General features: G+C 45.2%; 1 protein-coding gene across 1 annotated transcript; it reads left to right on the top strand.

The window, feature by feature from the left end:
* Nucleotides 1-1598: 1598 nt before the first annotated feature.
* Prpf8 (pre-mRNA processing factor 8) lies at nt 1599-26065 on the top strand. The gene is made up of 42 exons (XM_051179988.1): nt 1599-1804; nt 2261-2429; nt 3915-4079; nt 4201-4419; nt 4529-4741; nt 5041-5166; nt 5261-5366; nt 5883-6073; nt 6207-6326; nt 6408-6597; nt 6707-6826; nt 6935-7069; nt 7391-7520; nt 7846-8042; nt 8290-8496; nt 8614-8777; nt 8916-9042; nt 9153-9345; nt 9788-9975; nt 10132-10370; nt 10536-10682; nt 10835-11045; nt 11631-11747; nt 15685-15932; nt 16024-16203; nt 16559-16694; nt 16810-16979; nt 17136-17265; nt 17358-17504; nt 17944-18104; nt 18531-18722; nt 19103-19340; nt 19452-19580; nt 21023-21136; nt 21212-21385; nt 21647-21840; nt 22793-23032; nt 23128-23269; nt 24934-25074; nt 25169-25308; nt 25398-25600; nt 25761-26065. Exons 1-42 carry the CDS (start codon nt 1705-1707, stop codon nt 25913-25915), a joined length of 7008 nt encoding a protein of 2335 aa, XP_051035945.1. The 5' UTR covers nt 1599-1704; the 3' UTR covers nt 25916-26065.
* Nucleotides 26066-26234: the final 169 nt, after the last annotated feature.

Genomic DNA, 26234 nt, shown 5'->3' with positions numbered 1-26234 from the left:
ACTTATAATAATAAGTAAGCATTAAGCTAAAAAAACCCTTGCCCTAGTCAGGCAGTGGTGGAGAAACCCTATCTGGAAAGAGCAAACAAACAAACCCTTGCCCTTGAAGGTAAATGAGTATATTCTGCTTACCAGTGCTCATCTCACTGTATTATACACTTTACAAGACTCTTTAGGGGTTAGGAGAGATGGCTTAAGTGTTAAAAACATTTGTTACTTTTGCAGGGGACCCAGGTGGTGGATCACAACCATCTCCAGTTGTCTTCTTTTAACCTTTATGTGCACAAGGCATGTATGTGGTGCATAGACACATATGAAGACAAAAACACTTATCCATATACAAAAAAAGAAAGAAAGAATCTTTGGAATATTTTATTTTGTTTTTGAGGTATGGCCTCATGTAGCAAAGTCTGATCTTAAAGCTGAGGATGACTTTGAATTTGTTTTTTTTTAAATTAAAAAAACAAATAATTTGGTTGAATGTTTTTCGAGACAGGGTTTCCTTGGGTAGCTTTGGAGCCTGTCTGGAACTAGCTCTTGTATACCGGGCTGGCCTTGGACTCACAGAAATCCACCTCCTTCTGCCTTCCAAGTTCTGGGATTAAAGTCGTGCACCATCACCGCCCAGCTAGTTGAATGTATTTATTTGTACAGTGTGTGCAGTGTCCACAGAGGCCAGAAGAGGGTATCAGATCTCCTAGAATCAGAATCATAGACAGTTATGAGTCGCCATGTGAATGCTGGGAATCAAACTAGAACCTCCCGAAGAACAGCCAATGCTCTTAATTACTCAGCCATCTTTCCAGGCCAGACCTTGTATTTCTGATTCTCCTGCCTTTACCCACAGAGTGCTATGTAGTGGAGCCCTATGGTTCTATATAGTGCTAGAGATGGAATGAACCAAGGGTCCCCTGTACAATAGGCAAGCACTCCGAGGTACATTCTCAGCCCAGCCAGATCTTGCATTCTTATCAGCCTTCCTGCTGCCTTGGGCTTCCAAGAGTTGTTTGACCCCTTGGTACACAGTGGGCACTCTACCGCTAAGTGAAGACTGCATGAACAGTAGAACAAAGGATTCTTTGAGTTGGAGCTAGTACTACTTATCAGCTCTGAATTCATCAGAATAAGTACAGGAAAAATGTGCATCGTAGACAAACTTCTTAAAATTGTAATGGCTTTGGCTTTTGAGGGAGCAATATCAATAGCCAATTAAACATCAATTCTATTGGAAACCTCCTAAATCGATCCTACTAGTGGAAGGCGGAGCGAAAGCATATCTGGCCACACCCCTCTCGATGAACTCTACTTTTAGACCCGCCCCTGCCCTCGGCGCGGTCTTGAACGTCCATTGGATTGCTCGCTAATCCATCAGAGGATCTCGGCGCCTATTGGGTAAGATTCTGAACCGGTTGCGCACTTCCTGGAGTTGGGAACGCGGAGCGGACGTCGTCTTTCCGCCATTGCTCTGCGGGCCGAGCCGCTACCTGAGTGAGGGGGTACAGGTGTGTGGCTAGCGTCCGACGCTGGGCTGCAGACGGTCGGGTGGGCGGAGCGGCCTGAGAAGCTGCGTCTGGCCCAGGCCGCGAGCGCTCAGCCCGACTCGTGTGCGGGCCAGGTGGCTCCGGACGCGTTTCACTCGCCCCTTGTGGCCCCGGGCCTAGCGGCTTAGCTTTGGCCTCCCTCTCCTTCCCGGATTCTTCCGGCATGGCCGGAGTGTTTCCTTACCGAGGGCCGGGTAACCCGGTTCCCGGCCCTCTAGCCCCGCTACCGGACTACATGTCAGAAGAAAAGCTGCAGGAGAAAGGTAAGGGGCGAGTGGGAACGGCGTGCGCGGGCTGCAGCGTGCAGGCGGGTTTCACTTCTCTCCGTAGGCAGGTCATCGGGGGTCCGCTCCCTTGCTAGAAGTATTAAATTTTTAAAGTTTATTCAAATCCTTGAAAGGTTGGAAGCACCTGTTATTTTCAGGAGCTGTGTGTGTGTGTGTGTGTGTGTGTGTGTGTATGTATGTTTGTGTATTATAACAGTAGAGACAAAATCCGTCCCTTTATCGTGTTTGCATTACAATGAAGGAATTAGACAGCATTCCCTCCTCAACATCTATAGCAAAAATGTCAGGTAGTTTGGGGGAGTAAAATGTCAAGACATTTGGCAGGGAGTATTACTCCACACAGAATGCTGGGGGTAGGGGTTACCCTAGGGGCAAGGGTGGATATGATTATGGTAAGGTTGTGCAGCCCTTTAAGCTGAGATGCATTTATAGCTCGAAAATGGCAGCAATTGCAAGCCAAGCGCTATGCAGAGAAGAGGAAATTTGGGTTTGTGGATGCTCAGAAGGAAGACATGCCCCCAGAACATGTCAGGAAGATCATTCGAGACCATGGAGACATGACCAACAGGAAGTTTCGCCATGACAAAAGGGTCTATTTGGGGTAAGCAACATCCCGGGATAATTTCATATGGAGTTTCTCTTCTTTCCTTTCTCTGCTCCTTTATTGACAATGGTGGATAGAGGGATTGTCATTTGGAACAGCGCGCGCGTGCGCGCGCGCTCGCACACCCCTATGTTGCCCTGGCTGTAGACGAGGATAGCCTGGCCTGCAACTTACAGAGATCTCCATGCTTCTGCCTCCCAAGTGCTGAGATTAAAGTCATTTGCCACCATGCTCAGCATGGAACCTCACAGGGTGATGATTGTAAAAGTAAGGCAGAGACCATTGGAATTCCATGATAATATTCATTCTTCTACTTATGCCATTGTTTTGCTTTGCCCTTCTAATGTCATTGTAAAATGTCTGTTATCGTTGAGCTGTTTGACACTCAGACTGAGATACTATATATACACTCTGTTTGCTTTTAATTTTTCAGTCACCAGAATTTGGGGGTTCAGGGTGTTTAATTCCTGGGATCTTTGTACTACTACTGTTAATTCTTCAACACTAAGCTGCAAAGTTTCTTTTTTCTTTTTTTTTTTTCTTTTAGCTGCAAAGTTTCTTAGCATTCCATTTGGATACAAAAATGTGGCCAGTTAATGAATTGGTATAGGGGAGCCTTGAAAGTTTTATTTCAAAAATAATTTTGTTTGTTTGTTTGCTTTTCGAGACAGAGTTTCTCAGTGGTTTTGGAGGCTGTCCTGGAACTAGCTCTTGTAGACCAGGCTGGTCTCAAACTCACAGAGATCCACCTGCCTCTGCCTCCTGAGTGCTGGGATTAAAGGTGTGCGCCACCACCACCTGGCTCTTAAAATAATTTCTTAATCAGTCATATATGTAATATATGCCTCTACACTACTTTAATCTCTGGGTTGCAGAGTCAGGCTTGAGGGCAGCTTGCACTACTCCATGAAATGTTCTGTTTAAAACAACAAAAGCTAGATGTGGTGGCATGGGCCTTTAATCCCTGCACATGGGAGACAGGTGAATTGTGTTCTATATAGTGAGTTCCAGGCTAGCCAGGGCTCTACTGGTGAGACCTTGTCTCAGACAACATCAAACATTATTATTACTATCATTGTTGGATCTTGATGTTGGTGCTTGGATATAGCAGCGAACAGACAGTATTGATCCTCTCCTTTTAATAGCATACAGTTTAGTGGCATGATAGATGAGAAACAAATGGTTACAATATAGTACAGTGAATGTCTTGGTATTTACTTGTAGGCTGCTTTCAAAGGGACAACTGTTGATTTATAGAGGCTGAGTCCTGGTATTGTGGTACTGAGACATTTAAAAGCCAGAGTGGGGAAAAAAAAAAAAGGGAGAGTGGTCCTAGATGAAGGTGGGGATAGGGAGGCAGGCAGACTACAAGGCAGCATTTTCTGTGGAACATGTGAAAACTTTATGGCATGTCAGCAAGGGACAAATAACAGAACACTTATTCATATCTAATGGTAATGGTCTCTCTTCCTAATGTTGCAGAGCCCTCAAGTACATGCCCCATGCTGTTCTCAAGCTCCTGGAGAACATGCCCATGCCTTGGGAGCAGATTCGGGATGTACCTGTTCTGTACCACATCACTGGAGCCATTTCCTTTGTCAATGAGATTCCCTGGGTCATTGAGCCAGTGTACATCTCTCAGTGGGGGTGAGAAGGGCCGGAATATGGTGGTTGGTGGTGGCTGGTGTGGTTCTTAGGGATGGGGTGGTGGCAGTAGCAGCTGAGGATCCGTGGGTAGAAACGGTTGTATGATGGTCTTGTATTCTAGGTCCATGTGGATCATGATGCGTCGAGAAAAAAGAGACAGGAGGCATTTTAAGAGGATGCGTTTCCCTCCTTTCGATGATGAGGAACCGCCCCTGGATTATGCTGACAACATCTTAGATGTTGAGCCACTGGAAGCCATTCAGCTTGAGCTGGATCCTGAAGAGGATGCCCCTGTGTTGGACTGGTTCTATGACCACCAGCCATTGAGAGACAGTAGGAAGTGAGTGGAACTAATTCCATGAGAGTGCTGGAAACTAGCTGTGTGAAGGCAGTAGGTAAGTGGCTTGGCTCAATGCCTACTTGATATGGGCCCTCCTTCTTTTCCCTAGGTATGTTAATGGTTCCACTTACCAACGCTGGCAGTTCACATTGCCTATGATGTCCACCCTCTATCGACTGGCCAATCAGCTTCTGACTGACTTGGTGGATGACAACTATTTCTATCTGTTTGATCTGAAGGCCTTCTTTACCTCTAAGGCACTCAATATGGCCATTCCTGGAGGACCAAAATTTGAACCTCTTGTTCGAGACATCAACCTACAGTAAGTTGGGGAGAGTATCAGTTTTAGGCACTTCGTTTTTGTTTGGTTTTGTTTGTTTTTTTAAGACACGGTTTCTTGGTATTGCTTTGGAGCCTGTCCTGGAACTCACTCTGTAGACCAGGCTGGCTGTAAACTTACAGAGATCCACCTGCCTCTGCCTCCCAAGTGCTGGGATTAAAGGCATGAGCCATCACCACCCTGCCATTTTAGGCACTTTGTATGTATTAAAACCTAATTTTTATCTTTAAGATTCTTGTCTAGCAATGGAGTTAGACTACTCATCTTGTTTCCTGTTGTAGGGATGAAGACTGGAATGAATTCAATGATATTAATAAGATCATCATCCGTCAGCCTATTCGTACTGAGTACAAGATTGCTTTTCCTTACCTGTATAACAACCTTCCACACCATGTCCACCTGACTTGGTAAGACTCCTAGAACATAGCAATTAGACAGGAGAAAGCCAGTATATAGTTAGGACCAGAGCAGAGCTGTGGTTGACGCTTGCTTTCCTTGTAGGTACCACACTCCTAATGTTGTCTTCATCAAGACTGAGGATCCTGATTTGCCAGCTTTCTACTTTGATCCTCTGATCAACCCAATCTCTCATAGACACTCAGTCAAGGTAAGAGGAAATCAAATGCTTTGTGGGTGGAGGAGCGTGAGAGTCCTGAAGATTGGGCTTGGGGTCTGATGCATGCTAGGCAAGATTTCTGCCTCTCAATAACTTCAACCCCGTTATTTTTTCCTTTTGGACATATAGTATAGGCTGACACAAATTTATTGTGTAGTTCCAGGTTGGTTTTGTCAGTCCTTTTGTCTTAGCCTCTCCCTAAGTGCTGGGGTTTCAGGTCTCCTAGCTTATTGGAGTTCAGTTGGAACTGACTGCAGTGGGCGCCTCCTATGGTATGGTTCCCCTTTGGGAGGCTTTTAGTGGTAACTGTGGGTTGATTTCCTGGTTAGCTCTGTCTTGTTCTCTGCTCCCTTGCCTCCTTTGCCAGGCTCTTTAAGGCTTTTATTGTCAGGCATCTGAGTCTTCATGGCATGTGTAGTCACTATGCTTGGACCCAGAGAGTTTTCCACTCATCTCAAATCTATACACGGTGAGTAGAAAATGAACCCTTGAGGATTTCTTTTTCAGAGCCAGGAACCACTGCCTGATGATGATGAGGAATTTGAACTCCCTGAGTTTGTGGAGCCCTTTCTGAAGGACACACCCCTCTATACAGACAACACAGCCAATGGCATTGCCCTGCTCTGGGCACCACGGCCCTTTAATCTACGCTCTGGTCGTACTCGCCGGGCCCTGGACATACCCCTTGTCAAGAACTGGTAAGGTTTTTACCTAAGGGGCCAGTAGTAGAGGGATAATATAGGAGAAAAGACTATTTGGATGTGCATGCAGCCTTTCCCAGAGTGTCTGGAAGGAGAGGTGGGCAAAGCTCTGATGGGCTTATTTACCCAGGTATCGGGAGCATTGTCCTGCTGGGCAGCCTGTGAAGGTTCGAGTTTCCTATCAGAAACTGCTTAAGTACTATGTGCTGAATGCCCTCAAGCATAGGCCTCCTAAAGCCCAAAAGAAGAGGTAAGATGCTGGGGGCCCCTGCTGTAGTTCTGTCCAAGTGTCAGTATGCCCTCTTTAACTCTCTTCTCTATTCTTGCCCAGGTATCTGTTCCGCTCATTCAAAGCTACCAAATTCTTTCAGTCCACAAAGCTAGACTGGGTGGAGGTGGGGCTGCAGGTTTGCCGCCAGGGCTACAACATGCTCAACCTTCTCATTCACCGGAAGAACCTCAACTACCTGCACTTGGACTATAACTTCAACTTGAAGCCTGTCAAGACACTCACCACCAAGGTGCCTTTGTCAGACCTCAGGGCCCTGCTGGGCTTAGGGGTGGATGGCACTGTGACATACCTCCTTTTGTGGCCACTGTCATTAATTTTCTTTCTGTTGTTGTCCTCAGGAAAGAAAGAAATCTCGTTTTGGGAATGCTTTCCATCTGTGTCGGGAAGTACTGCGTTTAACTAAACTGGTTGTGGATAGTCATGTGCAATACCGCTTGGGCAATGTAGATGCCTTCCAGGTAAGGCCATGTTGCTCGAACCTCTGCCCAGATGGGGAGCCAGGGTGAAGCCTGTGTTGGCTGTGGAGCTGGTTCAGGCTCAAAGTCTGATGGGTGATTTTATTGCAGCTGGCAGATGGATTACAGTATATATTTGCCCACGTGGGGCAGTTGACTGGCATGTACCGATACAAATACAAACTGATGCGGCAGATCCGCATGTGCAAGGACTTGAAGCATCTCATCTATTACCGCTTCAACACGGTGAGACCCCGCTCTCCCTGCCTATGCCTCAGATGCTCTTCCAATTTTCCCTCAAAAGTGGAGCTCTTTCACAGGACCTCCTTGCAGAGACTCGTGTCTATGTCATTACTGTACTTGATGAACCTCTGCACTTTCCCCAAACGTACCACTCCTGACTTTCTGCCTTAAGTTCTCATTTTCTAGATTTTGAGGACTCAAGAGCATTTACCCTGTTCCCTCAGCAGACTGTCAAAAATCTCTTCCTTCTCTACTTCTACCCTGTTTTCTATCTTTTTCTAAAAGAATTGTTCATTTATGCTCCTGATTTCTGCTTGACTGTAGGGCCCTGTAGGGAAAGGCCCTGGCTGTGGTTTCTGGGCTGCTGGATGGCGGGTCTGGCTGTTTTTCATGCGTGGAATTACCCCTTTGCTAGAGCGATGGCTGGGCAACCTCCTGGCCCGACAGTTTGAAGGTAAGAGATTTTCTCACCTTGTCTCATTGTGTCAAGGGTAGATCAGGTGTATCTGCTGTCCCATGGACTTTTTTTTGGTGGTGATGTCGTCCTTTTTGTTGTTGTCTGTCATTGCTTCTAAGTTCATTTTAGATGAGTCTTGCCTAGTGATCTTGTTCTTAGCTGCTCTGTGATATTTGAGCAATCGTGCATTTGCAGCAGAAGTTCCTCAGAAGTATGGTTGAACCTGTTAGGATGGCTTGTCTTTGCATGTGTGGAGCATGTGGTCACTTGTTACTATTTATTATTTATTGATTTAATCTATGGGCCGTCCCTTCACTTCTAGGCCGTCACTCAAAGGGGGTGGCAAAGACAGTAACAAAGCAAAGAGTGGAGTCCCATTTTGACCTTGAGCTTAGGGCAGCTGTGATGCATGATATTCTGGACATGATGCCTGAAGGCATCAAACAGAACAAGGCCCGAACAATTCTGCAGCACCTCAGTGAAGCCTGGCGCTGCTGGAAGGCCAACATTCCCTGGAAGGTAGGTTTTCCTCTGCCTCCAAGGAGACATAGCCATTCATAGTGTACCTTTAGAGGGTTGTCCACCTTTTTTCACCTCAAACCTCTCCTTTTTGAGTCAGTGTCACTGTGTTGTCCTGGCTGACCTGTAACTCAGTGCAGGCCAGGGTGCTCTCAAACTCAAGAGATTTATCTGCCTTTATGCTGGGCCATAGGTGTGAAACACAGTGCTCAGCTCCTTTACTTTTTCATTGTGTTTGTATTTTTAGGTCCCAGGACTACCAACACCTATAGAGAACATGATTCTTCGGTACGTTAAGGCCAAGGCTGATTGGTGGACCAATACTGCTCACTACAACCGTGAACGAATCCGCCGTGGGGCCACTGTAGACAAGACTGTCTGCAAAAAGAACCTGGGCCGCCTCACCCGCCTGTACCTGAAGGCAGAACAGGAGCGGCAGCATAATTATCTGAAGGTTGGGCCAGTTAGGCTGGGTGTGAGGGCTGGGTGGTGAAGTGGGGTGCAGAGTGGAGATTGTGCTTTGTACTGGTTTGAATGATAGTGGGAGACTAGCTTCATGTTCACCTTGCAGGATGGGCCTTACATTACAGCAGAGGAAGCAGTGGCGGTGTATACTACCACTGTGCATTGGTTGGAAAGTCGTAGATTCTCTCCCATCCCATTCCCTCCACTCTCCTACAAGCATGACACCAAGTTGCTCATCTTAGCTCTGGAGCGCCTCAAGGAAGCTTATAGGTAAGGAATTGCTGGGAAGGTTCCTGCTGGAAGGGTAACGGGGAATGGCACGGTGGTAAGAGTCTAAAGAAAGGTGTAGTCTTTTCTGGTTTTGCATCTTCTTGTGTTTTCTCATTCACCTTTCCTTTGCTTTGTTAGTGTAAAGTCTAGGTTAAACCAGTCTCAGAGGGAGGAGCTGGGTCTGATCGAGCAAGCCTATGACAACCCCCATGAGGCTTTGTCCCGCATCAAGCGTCACCTCCTCACACAGAGAGCTTTTAAGGAAGTGAGTGATGTTCCCTGAGCTTTCTTTTGGTCTATGCTATTTATTCTTGGCATCTAGAGGATGCCAGGTTGGCTGGTGAATTGATGTGAGCCAGGTTTCTTCTCCCACAGGTGGGCATTGAGTTTATGGATCTCTATAGCCACCTGGTGCCAGTGTATGACGTGGAACCCCTGGAGAAAATAACTGATGCCTACCTGGACCAGTACCTGTGGTATGAAGCAGATAAGCGCCGTCTTTTCCCACCCTGGATCAAGCCTGCTGACACAGAACCACCTCCACTGCTTGTTTACAAGTGGTGCCAAGGTAAAACTCTGCTGCAATTACCAGCCAGCAGAGAAAGTGTTCAATTCAGTTCTATATGAAAACCCTTAACTAGGATGCATGATCACTATTTTTGCATGATAAGAGTGAATACTACTGCCTGGCAGTAGTGATACACCTTTGATCCCAGCACCCTGGAGAAAGAGGCAGGCCGATCCATGTGATCAAGGCCAGCCCGATCTACAAAACCAGAGCTACACAGAGAAACCCTGACTTGAGGAAAAAAAAAAGTGAATAGTGTTGATGTTGAGAAAAACTGACACTTGTAGCAACCAGGATGAATGAATGAATGAATGAATGAATGAATGAATGAATGAACGAACGAATGTTAGAGGATTTTGGAATTGTTGAGAGCTGTTGTGGTTACTAGACCTGGAAAGGAATTTCTAATCTGCTATAACTGTGTCATTTTGCTGTGTTTTAGGCATCAATAATCTGCAGGATGTGTGGGAGACCAGTGAGGGCGAGTGCAATGTCATGTTGGAGTCTCGCTTTGAGAAGATGTATGAAAAGATTGACTTGACCCTGCTTAATAGACTGCTGCGACTCATTGTGGACCACAACATAGCTGACTACATGACAGCCAAGAACAATGTTGTCATTAACTATAAGGTCTGTCTTGGAGCAAGTAGCAGAATGTGTCAGGGGGTTATCTGATCCATTGAGTTAGGATTTGCTGAGGCAGAATGAAGAAGATTGGATCCTGAAGCACCTGGGACACAGCCAGCCTTAGCCATACTAAGAGTTGTGCTGCTTTTTTTTTTCTAGGACATGAACCATACAAATTCATATGGGATCATCAGAGGCCTGCAATTTGCCTCATTCATTGTACAGTACTATGGCTTGGTGATGGATTTGCTTGTATTGGGATTGCACCGGGCCAGTGAGATGGCTGGGCCTCCTCAGATGCCAAATGACTTTCTTAGTTTCCAAGACATAGCCACTGAGGCTGCGCACCCAATCCGACTCTTCTGTAGATACATTGATCGCATCCATATTTTCTTCAGGTAAATAACATGGACAGATCCTTTAACCTGCAGAGCACTGAGGCTTGTCCTGCCTGTAAAGTGATATGAAGTCTAGAGTGGCATGGGGTCCCCACATGTGTAGCTGGCATTCTCAAAGGGTCCTAATATACTTGAGCCTCAATAGTGTCCCTTGTATTAATGTAGGTTCACAGCAGATGAAGCTCGGGATCTGATCCAGCGTTACCTGACAGAGCATCCAGACCCCAATAATGAAAACATTGTTGGCTACAATAACAAGAAATGCTGGCCTCGAGATGCCCGTATGCGCCTCATGAAGCATGATGTCAACTTGTGAGTCTCAGTTGGGTTTGTAGGAGTAAAAGGGACGCCAGTCCTAGGGATCCAGAAAACAATTAAAATTGAGGTTATGTCTTGGGTAAGAGGAATATAGGCCTGTCTTCTTGTCTGGTTTTTGAGTGAAAGTGTCTGTTCTCTGTGGACAGGGGTCGGGCTGTGTTCTGGGACATCAAAAATCGGCTGCCACGATCAGTGACTACAGTACAGTGGGAGAATAGCTTTGTGTCTGTGTACAGTAAAGACAACCCCAACCTGCTGTTCAACATGTGTGGCTTTGAGTGCCGCATCCTGCCTAAGTGCCGTACCAGCTATGAAGAATTCACCCACAAGGACGGGGTCTGGAACCTACAGAATGAGGTACAGTCTAGGAAGGACATCACTTTACCACCCCTGTAACTCTACCATCTGTAGGGGTGAAGAACAGTCTTGCTTTTCATTATCAGCTCAGTGAGCCTTAGGTGAGTTGAGCTTAGTGGTAATCACAGTTAATCCTTACTTTCTGTCACCCTAACTGGAATTCACTTCGTAGACCAGTCTGGCCCTGATTGTCTCAGAGATCAGCCTGCCTCTGTCTACCGCCCACAGGTTAGGGTTAAGGCATGTGCCACCATTCCCTGCTATTTGCTTTTTCTTTTTTCTTTGAGACAAGGTCTTACTGTATAGTGATGGTTGACCTAGAAATCTAGGTCAAGATTGGCCTTGAATTCACCAAGATCCACCCCAGACTCTGCCTTCTGAGTAATGGGATTAAGTGCATGCCTACCATGTCAGTTTTTCACCTTTGTTTATTGCCTTGCTACTTTTGTGGAGGTTGGAGGACAGTCAGTTCCATTATGTGGGTTTGGGGGATTGAAATCAGGAAATAAGGCTTGGTAGCAAGCACCCTTGCCTTCTGTAAGCCATGTCGCCAGCCCTTCTAGAACCACTGATTTTGTGGTTTAGGTTACCAAGGAGCGGACAGCACAGTGTTTCCTGCGTGTGGACGATGAGTCAATGCAACGCTTTCATAACCGAGTTCGTCAGATTCTAATGGCCTCTGGCTCCACCACCTTTACCAAGGTATGTAGGTCCCTAAGCCTCTGAGTCTCTGCCATCCTCTGTCTGTCCATCCTTTTCGACTCCTGCTGTGGTTTGAAGTTGCTCTTTCCCAGCTTTGCCTAGTATAATAATCTCCATGTTTTATGTGATGGCAACCTTGAGTGTTGGATCAGTTGGGCTTTATTTCTGAGAATTCACTACAAGAATTTATCAGACTGCATCTGTGGGATTTTGAGGATTTTCTTTTATTTTGATGATTTTTACATTTAGACAAAAGTTAAGGGGTAAAAAGGGGGGGGGGAGGCAAAAGTAAAAGTTTTTAATTTGAACAAAAGCATCTGTTTTGCATTTTCCCTTAGGCTTCTTTTTGGCTTTTTTTGAGACAGGGTTTCTCCCTGTAGCCCTGACTGTTCTGGAACTCGATCTGTAGACCAGGCTGTCCTTGAACTCAGAAGTCCACTTGCCTTTGCTTCCTGAGTACTGGGATTAAAGGTGTGTGACACCACCGCCAAGCCTCTTTAATTTTTATAATTCTTTACTGTGTAATAACTTAGAGTGTGTTCTAGCTTGTTTTATTTGTGGGAAGAGGGTTGTAATAGGATCTCAAAGTTGAGACAGCTGCCTCAGTCTGTCACTTGCTGAGAATACAGGTGTGTTCCATTGGTGTTGTATTACCCAGGCCGGTCTTGGTCCTGGCTTCTTCTGCCCTCATCTCTGGTGTAGCTGGCCTTTGGGCATGTGCTGATATGCCCAGTTTCTTTTTGGGTGATGGGATGACAGGTGTGTTCCAGTACACCTGGCTAAAATATTAAACATTCACGGACATTGGACATTTTCAGATAGGTGATTTCTTGTGGGAGTTTCTGTGTCACTTGGCACCATCCCCAACGTCTACCCATCAGATGGCTGGTAACATTCTTTCTATTGGAACCAAACATGTCCTGAGGTACTGCCATTTACCCCTGGGTGTGGGTAAGGTACAGACCTGGGAGTCTCTTGATGTAAAGGTTGAAAGCTCAAGGAAGTGTGAGACTACCATGAAGAGTGGAGAGTGATGAGAGAAGGGGAGGTTAGGATGATGGGAAACAGTGAGGTGAACTGACCAGACCCGTGACAGTGCTGGGATGTGGGGAGTCAAGGCTGTCAGGAACTGACATCCGGAATTGAGCAGGTGTTTGACAGTGTCAGTTGCCTAAGAACGGTTTGGTTAGATAAGGACTGAATAGGAGCCAGTAGAATTGGCAGTTAGGACGTCATTGGTGACCTTAGAGCTATTTCAGAAATGATTGGGATGGCAGCCAGATGGCATGGATGAGATTTTATGGGAGGTGAGTGGAGACAGAAAGGACAGTTTGCCAGAACCAGAGTAGATAGAAGCCTTAGAAGCCTCCTAGAGGGAGCTGTATGTCAAGACAGGGCTTTTTGTCTTGGGTTTTTTTTTTTTTTTTTGGCTTTTTTACTTTTCTTCCTTTCTTTTTCTGTTGTATAATTTACTTGTATACAATGTATTATAACCATATTAACCTCTTATTACCCTCTTATTTTCTTCCCATTCCTGCTGCCCCTCCTTTAAAAGGAGTTTTGTTTGTGTGTGCATGACTGGGTAAGGGTGGGGTGTTGTGCTGCTCTGTCACCCTCTTCCTGTTCCTTTGAGGCAGGGTCGCTCTCAGGGCTTGGGACTGGACTAGAAGCCAGTAAGCTCCATCAGTCCTCCTGTCTCTGCCCTGTTCAGAGCCTGATAGAGCAGTGACTGAGAACTCAGGGATGTGCTTTGGAGTCATGGTTAGATGTACATGGTCTAGAGTCAAGTTGGATTGTTGGGTCTGTTGAGATTTTGGCAGGTCTTCCACCCTTGCCCACTACCCCCTTATCTATAAAGTGAGAATAACCATAAGTCTAGCTCAGAGGCCTTTTGTGAAAATTAATGAAATAATGCATATAGTAAGTGAATAAACTGTATTATTTTATAAAATGCTTTTATTGGAGATTATAAGAGCATAATGTTAGATTTGAGCTTGTCTACTTTTTTCCTTTGTTTTGTTTGCTTCTTGAAACAAGCTTTATCTGTAATCCAGATTGGCATTGAACTCTTGATTCTTCTTTTGACTCAGCCTCCTAAGAAATGGGATTACTGACATGGGATTACTGACATTGATTTTAGGCCTCCACAGATACATGTATATACACACTCATACAGACAGGTGTATACATCATACAGAACCACACCAGCAAACTGCCCCCTCTCCAGGGGTCATAAGAGAAGAAGAGTTACAAGGAGGCTGGAGTTGGATGGACCTTAAAGCTCCTCTTCCCCCTTCTGTTTATTTATGCTATGTCTGTGCCATAGCCTATGTGTGGAGGTCAGAGGACAACATGCAGGAGTCAGTGTTCTACCATGTAAGGTCCCAAGAATCAAACAGATCCTTCTGGTTTGGCAGTAAAAACCCTTAACTCTACTGAATCAATTTGTATTTTCTGGTTTTTTGTTTGTTTGTTTCTTTGTTTTGCTATTCTGAGGATTGAAGTCAGAGCCTTGCCCATGCTAGGCAAATGTTCTATCACTGACCCATATTTTGAGATTTAGATTTTCCTGTTTCCCAGACTGGTCTTGAACATCTGAGCTCACATGACTCACTGATCTTAGCTTCCCAAATAGCTGAGGCTACAGGGGTCCATCGCTGTCTCAGTTTTCCATTCCCTCCAATTTTGTTAGAGTCATGATGTCATTCCCACTTTGGGTGCTACCACTCTTGCTTTAGGTGTGTGCCCTATATTTATCTCAAGTATGAGTATAACCCTTCTCCGCAGTCATGACCCTAATTAAAATAAAGGCTGGACCATTTAAGCAAGACCTTGATGAAGTCCAGGAAAATGGAGCCGTGTGCCTAATTGGGCAGTCTGACTGACAGCTTTGCTTTGTAAGGGCCTAAAGCTGCCTTCCTTATTAATTCTTCCTGCAATCAGCAACACTGTTTTCATTCTTTGATCTGATCATCACCCCAAAGGAATATTGTATTTGAAATCACTAAACACAAGTTTGACAGCTTATTCTAAAAAATCCACAGTATTTTTTCCTTTATGTATTAATATATTATCACAGATGAAGTTTTGTGAAATTTTGTTGACTTTGCTTATAATGTATTGTCTGTTATATTTTTAGATTTCATTTTGTGTTTTGCCCACATGAATATATGTTTACCATGTGCATGCCTGATGCCCACATAAATCAGAAGGCATTGGCTCTCCTGAAACTGAAGTTACAGATAATGTGAGATGTCGGGTGGGTACTAGGTACCCTGTAAGAGAACAGGTGCTCTTATCTACTGAGCTGTCATTTGAGCCCCTGTCTTCTTTCTTTATTGGTTTTTTTGAGGCAAGGTCTTATTTGTTGCTGGCTTGTACTAAGAAGCTTTTTTTGTTTGTTTCGGTTTTTGTTTTTGAGACAAGGTTTCTCTGTATTGCTTTGGAGCCTGTCCTGGAACTAGCTCTGTAGACCAGACTGTCCTTGAACTCACAGCGATCCACCTGCTTCTGCCTCCCAAGTCCTGGGACTAAAGGCGTGTGCCACTAACGCCTGACCCTAAGAAACATTTTGTAATAGATTTATTTGCGGGGAAATGTGTGCCATAGGATGCTTGTGGAGATTAGTGAAGAAACTTTCAGAAGTGGGTTCTTTCCTTCCACTATGTGGGTTTGGGGATTGAACTCAAGTCTTTAGACTTGGTAGCAGTTCTTTTACCTACAGAACCATCAGAGTGGCCCAGTCATCTCTCTTGATTATTTCTATCCTAGTGGGTGTAAACTAGTTTCTCAATTTTTTTGTCGCTGTTGTTGTCTGCTTGTTTTTTCTAATTACTGATGATTTTAAGATTCATGATTTTTTGGACTAGGGATGTAACAACTAGACCTGGAAGGCCTTCATTGCTCATGTGGAATTTACTCTTCCCACTGTCTTTAGATTGTGAATAAGTGGAATACCGCTCTCATCGGCCTTATGACATATTTTCGAGAGGCTGTAGTGAATACACAGGAACTCCTAGACTTATTGGTAAAGTGTGAAAACAAGATCCAGACACGTATCAAGATTGGATTGAACTCCAAGATGCCAAGTCGGTTCCCCCCTGTTGTGTTCTACACCCCTAAGGAGCTGGGTGGGCTTGGCATGCTCTCAATGGGCCATGTGCTCATCCCCCAGTCTGACCTCAGGTAGGGCTTGCTTGATCATTGAGTAGACTTTGAGGGAAGTGGGTATTTTGTTACTTTTAATTTTATCTCTTGTCTCAATTTTACAAAACAGGTGGTCCAAGCAAACTGATGTGGGTATCACACACTTCCGTTCAGGAATGAGTCATGAAGAAGACCAACTGATTCCCAATTTATACCGCTACATACAGCCGTGGGAGAGCGAGTTCATTGACTCTCAACGGGTCTGGGCTGAGTATGCACTCAAGAGACAGGAGGCTATTGCTCAAAACAGGTGGGCGTCCAGGAGGGTGTATCAATCTAAAGGCTGGGGGTTGGGTCACAACATTGGGAGTCTTATGTGGAGTTTGTGGGCAGAATATGTTTTTTGTTGTTCTGTTTTTCAAGACGGTATTTCTCTGTGTAACCTTTGTTGTCCTGGAACTTGTTCTGTAGACCAGGCTGGCCTCAAACTCACAGAGATTTGCCTGCCTCTGCCTCCCAAGTGCTGGGATTAAAGGTGTGCACCAGACCACCGGGCTCAGAATATGCTTTTTAGGAGTTAAGAAGATTCTGCTTATCCTTGGCTAAAGCATGTTGAATGTTTCTCTTTGCATGAGGAAGGATGTTGATTTTATTTTTTCTGGCAGACGGTTGACTTTAGAAGATTTAGAAGATTCATGGGATCGAGGCATACCACGGATCAATACCCTGTTCCAGAAGGACCGGCACACATTAGCTTATGATAAGGGCTGGCGTGTCCGAACTGACTTCAAGCAGTACCAGGTATGTGGAGTGGAGAATGGAGTGAATTTCTCTTAAATCAGGATAGCTTTTGGCAACCCTGTCACTTAGGGTGGTAGGCACCTAGAAGCTTCACCATACTTGCCTCACTTTCTAGGTTTTGAAGCAGAATCCCTTCTGGTGGACACATCAGCGGCATGATGGCAAGCTCTGGAACCTCAACAACTACCGCACAGATATGATTCAGGCCCTGGGTGGTGTGGAGGGCATTCTGGAGCACACTCTCTTCAAGGGTACTTACTTCCCTACCTGGGAAGGTCTGTTCTGGTAAGGGCTCTGTCCATCTTACAGGGACTTGTCACAACCACCTGAGTTCCTCACTGCTGAGCTTTGGTGGTCTGCTGATTCTCAGTTACCCTGTGAGCATTAGCCATATCTGAGTGATGGATGGGCATCATCTTATTTGGTTCCTCTGCCCCACAGGGAAAAAGCCAGTGGCTTTGAGGAATCCATGAAGTGGAAGAAGCTAACCAATGCTCAGCGGTCAGGATTAAACCAGATTCCTAATCGTAGATTCACTCTCTGGTGGTCCCCCACAATCAATCGAGCCAATGTGAGTGTGATTCTTCAGCACGGGAAATAAGAAAAAAAGATGCCGGTATCCTGTGTTCTCTGGTCTCTAATGTTATTTCTCTTTCCTGGCAGGTGTATGTAGGCTTTCAGGTGCAGCTGGACTTGACAGGAATCTTCATGCATGGCAAGATCCCCACATTGAAGATCTCTCTCATCCAGATATTCCGAGCTCACCTGTGGCAGAAGATCCATGAGAGCATCGTGATGGACTTATGTCAGGTGAAAGATTATAGAGTCATACCATGCTTGCTACTTTTCATTTTTATTATTTATTTATTTAGTTTTATTTAGTTAGGTTTTTTTTTTTTTTGGTGACAGGTTTTCTCTGTGTAGCTTTGGAGCCTGTCCTAGAATTTTCTGTGTAGACCAGGATATTTTTTATTTTTTGAGACAAAGTTTTTCTATGTCGTCCTGTCCTAGAACTCCTTATGTAAACCAGGGTGGCCTCAAACTCATAAAGATATGTCTACCTATGTCTCCTAAGTGTTAGAATTAAAAGCAAGCACCACCATGCCCAGCCAGCTGGCTCTTTTGAGTATAGGAAATTTATCCTGGACACATCAAGGATTAGACTCTTATTGCCTCATATAAATACTGTCAATTCTCATTGTAAGTGGATTTCTATATTAAGGTACAAGCTTTCCATCTTTTCCTCCAGGTCTTTGACCAGGAACTGGATGCACTGGAAATTGAGACAGTACAAAAGGAGACAATCCATCCCCGAAAATCCTATAAGATGAACTCTTCCTGTGCTGATATACTACTCTTTGCTTCCTATAAGTGGAATGTCTCCCGGCCCTCACTGCTGGCAGACTCCAAGTAAGTGTTTTGTGGCCCAGCTTTAGGTACCTGGAAACTTAGTGTTACTATGATAGCCATGCTACTTTTGGAATTAGCCCTACCCTTTTTATTCTGGCTTTGACCTTATATAATAATCCTGTTGCCTTAGCCCCTCAAATGCTATACAAGAGTGGGAAACTTCCCAGCTTTTTGCTGACATTCTTTTAAACTTGGAGCCAGTGTTATCCTGTAACCTACCAAGAATCAGATCTGCCAGTTGCTTGGGGTCATAATTATCTTTTTGTTTCGTTTGATTTTTGAGAGAGAGTTTCTCTGTGTAGCTGGGTCTTACTGATCTAGAATGAGAAGGAGGGAGATTTAGGTGCAGTGTTTGGGAGTTCATGTGATTCTGACACATTGGTTATGCTGTGGTTTTCTGGAAACCTAACCTTTTTCCCCCCTTAGGGATGTGATGGACAGCACAACGACACAGAAGTATTGGATTGACATCCAGTTACGATGGGGGGACTATGATTCCCATGATATCGAGCGCTATGCCCGGGCCAAGTTCCTGGATTACACCACAGACAACATGAGTATCTACCCTTCTCCCACAGGTGTGCTCATTGCCATTGACCTGGCTTATAATCTACACAGGTGAGTTAGGGCTCAGAAGTATGGGTTTCCATTAGCCATGTACTTTGTATGTTTTGCTTCATTTATTGAAGCAGAGTTTATATATATATATATATCTCCATGCTCACAGAGGCTGTCTGACTCAGCCTGGCAAGTGCTGGCACTAAAGGTGTATGCCACCATACCCTACACATTAGCCCTTTTACGCCAGTTTTTGTTTGCCTGGCTAAGATTAGGTTTTATCTTCTGGGTCACTGATTGACGCTTCTTTCCTTATGATGTGTGTTAGCAGGTTATTACATAAGGTAGGCCAACTGGCTTTGTCCTTAGGTTGTACTTTCACTTTTTTCTTGGGGTTTTCTGCCTATGCTTAAGTTCTTGTGATGCTTTCATCCTCACAGTGCCTATGGAAACTGGTTTCCAGGCAGCAAGCCTCTTATACAGCAGGCTATGGCCAAGATCATGAAGGCAAATCCTGCCTTGTATGTATTACGTGAACGGATCCGCAAAGGACTGCAGCTGTATTCATCTGAGCCCACTGAGCCTTATCTGTCCTCTCAGAACTATGGTGAACTCTTCTCTAACCAGATTATCTGGTTTGTGGATGACACCAATGTCTATAGAGTGACCATCCACAAGGTGAGTATGGCCATGCAGGTAGGCTTCAAATGCCTGTGTGATTGTGTGCACGTTGGATGAAGTCAGGGTGGTTATGTTTAGTCCATGCTAACTCATATAATTGTTCTTTAGACCTTTGAGGGGAATTTGACAACCAAACCCATCAATGGGGCCATCTTCATCTTTAACCCACGCACTGGGCAGCTTTTCCTGAAGATAATCCATACATCTGTGTGGGCTGGACAGAAGCGTTTGGGTCAGGTAAGCAGCTGAATGATAGTGAAGCTTTCTCTCATTCTTGGTGGGGGAAGGAGACATGATTAAAAAAAAAAAAAAAAAAAAAGTGCCTATTTGCCTATTTCTCTATTGAAATATAACATTGCTGGGTGTGGTGGCATATATATATCAGGAGGCAGAGGGAAGAGGATGACAAGAGGTGGAGACACTGTTTTGAGTGAATCTACCCTGTAAAGTGCTTATACTGAATGCTTGGCTTCTTGAGCATTAGGATTCCAAGTGGCCTCCATGCCTGTGCCTGGCATTTAAGTGGGTGCTGGGAATCCAGACTCTGGCCTTACACTTGCCACGCAAGCACTTAATGAGTCAGTTCTCCACCACCACCACCACCCTCCAGAGAAGTATTTCTTTGAAAGAGATCCATGTATGTGAAGACCTTCATTACCTCCACATTGGGCTTTCTATTTCCTAAGCATCTGTTCTCTGTCTGAGAGAGCACCCAAACATCATCTTTTTAAAGAGAATGCATACCCTTTGGCTTTCTGGACATTTGATGCCTGGCTGGGCTATACCTAGCCAGCCATGATTTCTCTTTTCTATCTTTATAGTACATATAGCATAATAGTCGCAAGTTCTCTTGCAATTATTCCAAGACCCTACTACTACAAAGTCCCAGTGCCCATCTCACTTCCAGGGCTTTGTCTATATTTTTCTTTCTAGAATGAGCTCTCAGTTTTACTTTTTCACCGCAGTCTTATCCATCAAGACTCATTTATTTTTTTCCTTTTCAAGACAGGGTCTTGGCTGTGTTGCCTTGGCTGTCCTGGAACTTGCTCTGTAGACCAGGCTGGCCTTGAACTCAGAGATCCGCCTGTCCCTTCCTCCACAGTGATGGAATTAAAGTCGTGTACCACCAATACCCGGCCTTATTTAGATTTTTTTGATCATAATTTTCTTGGGCTGGCCATGGTGGCACATGCTTTTAGTCCTAGCAGTTGAAAAGCAAAAGTAGGTATATCTTCATGAGTTTGAAGTCAGCCTGGTCTACATATTAAGTTCTAGGCCAGCAAGGACTACATAGTGAGATCATGTCTGTAAAAAATAAATTTTAGAGTGTGTGTGTGTGTGTATGTGTGTGTGTGCGCGCGCGCACACACACACGCGTGATTGCATGAACATGTTGGGGGAGGGATAGGATCTGGAACTAGAGTTAGAGGTGGTTGTGAGCTGTCTGGTATGGGTGCTGAGAACCAAACTCAGTACTCTTAAACTGTGGGCCATTCGTTGCTCTGTTTGATGTTTTTGAACTATAATTCATCATTTAGCATGGAGTTACTCTTTTTAATTAGTGAGTTCAGCAGCTGTGTTCATGTTCATGATAGAAACAGTTTATTTCAAGATTAGGATTTTTCTCTACATAATTGAGGAAGGTAGACTCAGTTTTGTTTTGTTTTCTCGGTTATTAGTTGGCCAAGTGGAAGACAGCTGAGGAAGTAGCTGCCCTGATTCGATCTCTGCCTGTTGAGGAACAGCCTAAACAGATCATTGTCACCAGGAAGGGCATGCTTGATCCATTGGAGGTGAGAGGTGGACACAGTAGAAGAAAGTAGGCCTGAGCCCTCAGGGCCTCCTCCTGACCTTGGATTTTGCCTTAGGTACACTTGCTGGACTTCCCCAATATTGTGATCAAAGGGTCGGAGCTCCAGCTCCCCTTCCAGGCTTGTCTCAAGGTGGAAAAGTTTGGTGATCTCATCCTTAAAGCCACAGAGCCCCAGATGGTTCTCTTCAACCTCTACGATGACTGGCTCAAGACTATCTCATCCTACACGGTAATTTGGCATCTTAGGAAGAGGGTCTCTTTGAGGTGGATTTGGAACCAGGAGAAAATACTGTACCTCAGGGTTCTCCACAAGCCACCTGATGAGGTCATTTTCAAGTTCTTGAGCTCTGCATACAAAGATGGAGACCTCTTTTGACTTGTGAGGGGTTGGCACCTTAAGGATTTGGAGATAGTGTGCCTTCCTGTGGGGAGAGGGTAAGAGAATCCCCACAAAGCTGATGATCCCCATGCTCTTCTCCATCGCCTCCAGGCTTTCTCCCGTCTCATCCTGATTCTGCGTGCTCTACACGTGAACAATGATAGGGCAAAGGTGATCCTGAAGCCAGACAAAACTACTATTACAGAACCCCACCACATCTGGCCCACGCTGACTGACGAGGAGTGGATCAAGGTGGAGGTGCAACTCAAGGACCTGATCTTGGCCGACTACGGCAAGAAAAACAAGTGAGTGGGGAGGGCCAGGTGCCACAATGCTGACAAGGCAAGGTAGGCTGCTCAGGACATGGGTTTTGGGGTTTCAAACTTTTAGGCTTAGAAGTTTCTCAGATTTTTTAGCTGTGTTTGGTAATGCATGCTTGTTATCCCAGGATTTGGTAGGTAGAGGCAAGTAGATCAGGAATTCAATGTTATCTTCAAGTACATGAGTTAGAGGTTAATTTTGGCCACATGAGGTCACGTCTCAAAAGAAAAATAGTGTCTCAGAGGTGCTTAGGAAGAAATGTAGTCAATATTTAGTAGTCTCACAAGTGACCATTAATTCTCAGTGAAAATACTGATGCCATTTTGAACAGATGCATGCTCTTGCTCTCTCAATTTCTCTTGTGACAGGGTTTCATTATGTATCCAAGGCTGGCTTTGAACTCCCAACAGTCTTCTTGCTTTAACATTGCAAGCACTATATCCAATTTGGAGTTTTCTTTTTTTTGAGAGTTGTCCTTTGTCGAGGCAGGTTTTGTGGAGGAAAACTAAGAGTTACAGATGCTGAATAGATAGAGAAAAGCACATGTGCATTATTGTGTCATGCTGCTTGGGGTGCAACAGTCCTGCACCACATCACTACATCTCCATTTCATGCTTTTCTTAAAAGTGTCAGTTAAAGGATGGTTTGAAATAAAGGTGCTTGCTGCCAAGTCTTAGGACCTAGTTCAATCCCTAGAACCCACAAGGTGGAGAAGAAACCTCCCACAAGTCCTTTGACATGTATACTTGCACTGTGCTATGTTCCCCTCTCCCAGAGTAAATAAATTTAAAAATTAAAATTAAAAAAAAAAAAAGGAATATTATTTGAGGATTATCTTGGCAAAGTATGCCCTGACTACCAGGCTCTACTTTGCCAGCAAGGCAAAGTGACTAGGGGGCGTGGTGGGACCCTGTTTAACTTACAGTGTCCCTACAGTGTGAATGTGGCCTCACTGACACAATCAGAAATTCGAGACATCATCCTAGGGATGGAGATCTCAGCACCATCACAGCAGCGGCAGCAGATAGCTGAGATTGAGAAACAGACCAAGGAACAGTCACAGCTCACTGCCACACAGACTAGAACTGTCAACAAGCATGGCGATGAGATTATCACCTCCACCACTAGCAACTATGAGACTCAGACCTTCTCATCAAAGACTGAATGGAGAGTCAGGTACTGTGGAGGGCAAGAAGGGAGGGATGGACAGGCCCATTGGTGTTGCTGCGTGTGCTTGGGCTGAGATGCTGACACCCCTTTTTGTCCTTTAGGGCCATCTCTGCTGCCAACCTGCATCTACGAACCAATCACATTTATGTTTCATCTGATGACATCAAGGAGACTGGTTATACTTACATTCTTCCCAAGAATGTGCTTAAGAAGTTCATCTGCATCTCTGATCTCCGTGCCCAAGTGAGTAAACACAGCTGGGCTGTAGTGTGAGCCTACTTTCTCATGGAAATAAATGAAAACCCATTGCAGGCAGACTTGTATGAAAATGCCAGACTGGTGAAATGACTCTGTAGGTAAAGGTGCTTGCTGCCAAGTCTACTAGTCACAGTTTGAGCTCCAGAATATACATGTGGTAGAAGGAGAAAACTGACCCCTGTAAATTTTCCTATGAGTTACCCCCACATGTCCAGTGTGACACACTTGTATACTCATGCATGTACACACACTAAATAAGTACATGTTTAAAAGTTTAAAACAAACAAACAAAAAAACCCAGAAAGTGTCCTTGGCAGCAGATGGCTCAAGAGGATAAAAAAAAAAAAAAAAGAAAGTGTGCTGCATAAAGCTGAAAACCTGAGTTAAGTCCCCAAATCCCACTGTGGAGAGAACCAGCCCCTCAGAGTTATTTTCTGACCTCACATACACACCATGGCATGCATTCATCTGCAGGTACACACATAATAAACAATACGTTTTCACAGTGCCATGTGAGTTCCAGGCCACCTTGGTCTACATAGTGAGTTCCAGGACAGCCAGAGCTACCTACTGAAACCCTACCTCAAAAAAACAAGAGAGAGGAGCTGGAGAGGTGGCTCAGGGAAAAAAAAAAAAAAAAAAAAAAAAAAAAAAAAAAAAAACCTAAAACTGGTGAGATGGCTAAGAAGATAAAGCATTTTACACAAGCTTGACAGTTTTGACAGAGTTTTATTCCCCAGAATCCCTGTAAAGGTGGAAGGAGAGAACCTGTTTCACAAACTTGTCCTCTGACCTTCACACTCACTCAGTGGCACACACATACATAATAACAATACATTAAAAATATTTTAAAGTTGCCGAGTGGTGCATGCCTTTAATCTCAGCACTCAGGAGGCAGAGGCAGGTGGATCTACGTGAACTTGAGGCCAGCCTGGTCTAGAGTGCGTGCCAGGATAGGCTCCAAATCTACACAGAGAAACCCTGTCTCACAAAAAAAATTTTTTTAAAGTTATTTTTATTTTATATTATTGGTGTTTTGCCTGCAAGTATACCTGTGAGAGGATGTTGGGTATCCTGGAACTGGAGTCACCGACTCCAGTTGTGAACTGCCATGTGGGTGCTAAGAATTGAATCTAGGTCCTCTGGAAGAACAGTCAGTGATCTTAACTACTAAGCCATTTCTTCAGACTGTGTGTGTGTGTGTGTGTGTGTGTGTGTGTGTGTGTGTGTGTGTGTGTGTGTGTTCTACACGTGTGCCTGCACCACATGCAGGCAATACCTGTAGAGGGCAGAAGGAAATGTCAGGTACCCTGGAACTAGAGTTATAGACAACTATGAGCCACCATGTGGATGCCAGGAATCTGTCCCAGGTCTTCTGGAAGAGCAACCAATACTCTTAACCACTGAGCCATCCCTCCAGCTTTGGGTTTAGTGGCCAGAGAGAGGCACTTGCCACCAAACCTAATGACCCAAGTTTGATTCTCCCAGATCCTGGGGACAGTTTGAAATGAGGTTTGTGTATAACATTTTGAACAAATAACCAGATAATTTTCCCCCAGCAGTTTTTGACTATGTTTTCTTGGGAATGGGAAGAAATTCTGGCATTCTGAGTTGGTACTGAGAGTCTTTTCTGATCCCCTCATTTCTAGATTGCAGGGTACCTATATGGGGTGAGTCCTCCGGATAACCCTCAAGTGAAGGAGATCCGTTGCATTGTGATGGTGCCACAGTGGGGCACTCACCAGACTGTGCACCTGCCCAGCCAGCTGCCCCAGCATGAGTACCTCAAGGTTTGTGATGGCGGAGCCTGGGAATTGAACTTACTGTCCGGTGGCATTTGTCTGCAGATGGGTTGAACAGCTCTTTATTGCTCTTTGCCTACAGGAGATGGAACCCTTAGGTTGGATCCACACTCAACCCAATGAGTCTCCCCAGCTATCACCCCAAGATGTCACCACTCATGCCAAGATCATGGCTGACAACCCATCTTGGGATGGCGAGAAGACAATTATTATCACCTGCAGGTGGGTGCGGGCCTCTTCTAGTGGAAATAATATAGAGTAGGTATTGCAGGTCAGGGCCTAAGCACTCAGCCTGTTTTTTCCTTCCCCAGCTTCACCCCAGGCTCTTGCACACTGACAGCCTACAAGTTGACCCCCAGTGGCTATGAGTGGGGCCGACAGAACACTGACAAGGGCAACAACCCCAAAGGCTACCTGCCCTCGCACTATGAGAGGGTCCAGATGCTCCTGTCAGACCGATTCCTCGGCTTCTTTATGGTTCCTGCCCAGTCCTCCTGGAACTACAACTTTATGGGTATGTGGTTGTGTGCCACAGCATGGGAAGTGTGGGCAGGGTAGGGCTTGGAAGTAGGAGAGGCCAGCACTCTTGGCCCTTGGGATTTGACTGCCCAAGGGCTCGGGCTGGGTGAGGCAGGCAGACCCTTGTTAACACTTGATGTTTCCCCCTCTCTAAGGTGTTCGGCATGATCCCAACATGAAATATGAGCTGCAGCTGGCAAACCCCAAGGAATTCTACCATGAGGTCCATAGGCCCTCCCACTTCCTCAACTTTGCCCTCCTGCAGGAGGGTGAGGTCTACTCTGCAGACAGAGAGGACCTCTACGCCTAGTTATTTCCTTGCTTTCTTCTGCTTTGGATCCCCTTGCACCTCCCATAGACAAGCTGCTGACATTCAGCAGTCTGGCCCCTTTGTGTTTTGTGCTCGTGTTGTTGATAGTCTAATCCTGAACAAAATGTAATAAATTTTGTATAAATAGGAGTGCTGTTGTTTTCTTGCTCTTACGAGTTCAGATTCTGGGTGTAGATTGCTCTGGGGACTGACTTGGGCAGTTCACAGCAAGGTACTGCGTCCCCCCTCCAGGCCTTTGAGGGAACTGAGTTGAGCCTGGCTTTCACACTCCACTACCTTGACCGTATTGACAGGTTTC

Source organism: Phodopus roborovskii, unplaced genomic scaffold (genome assembly GCF_943737965.1).
Source record: "Phodopus roborovskii unplaced genomic scaffold, PHOROB, whole genome shotgun sequence".
NCBI lineage: Eukaryota > Metazoa > Chordata > Mammalia > Rodentia > Cricetidae > Phodopus > Phodopus roborovskii.
The sequence above is the reverse complement of the archived record's forward strand: the minus strand, read 5'-3'. Positions and strand labels throughout refer to the sequence as shown.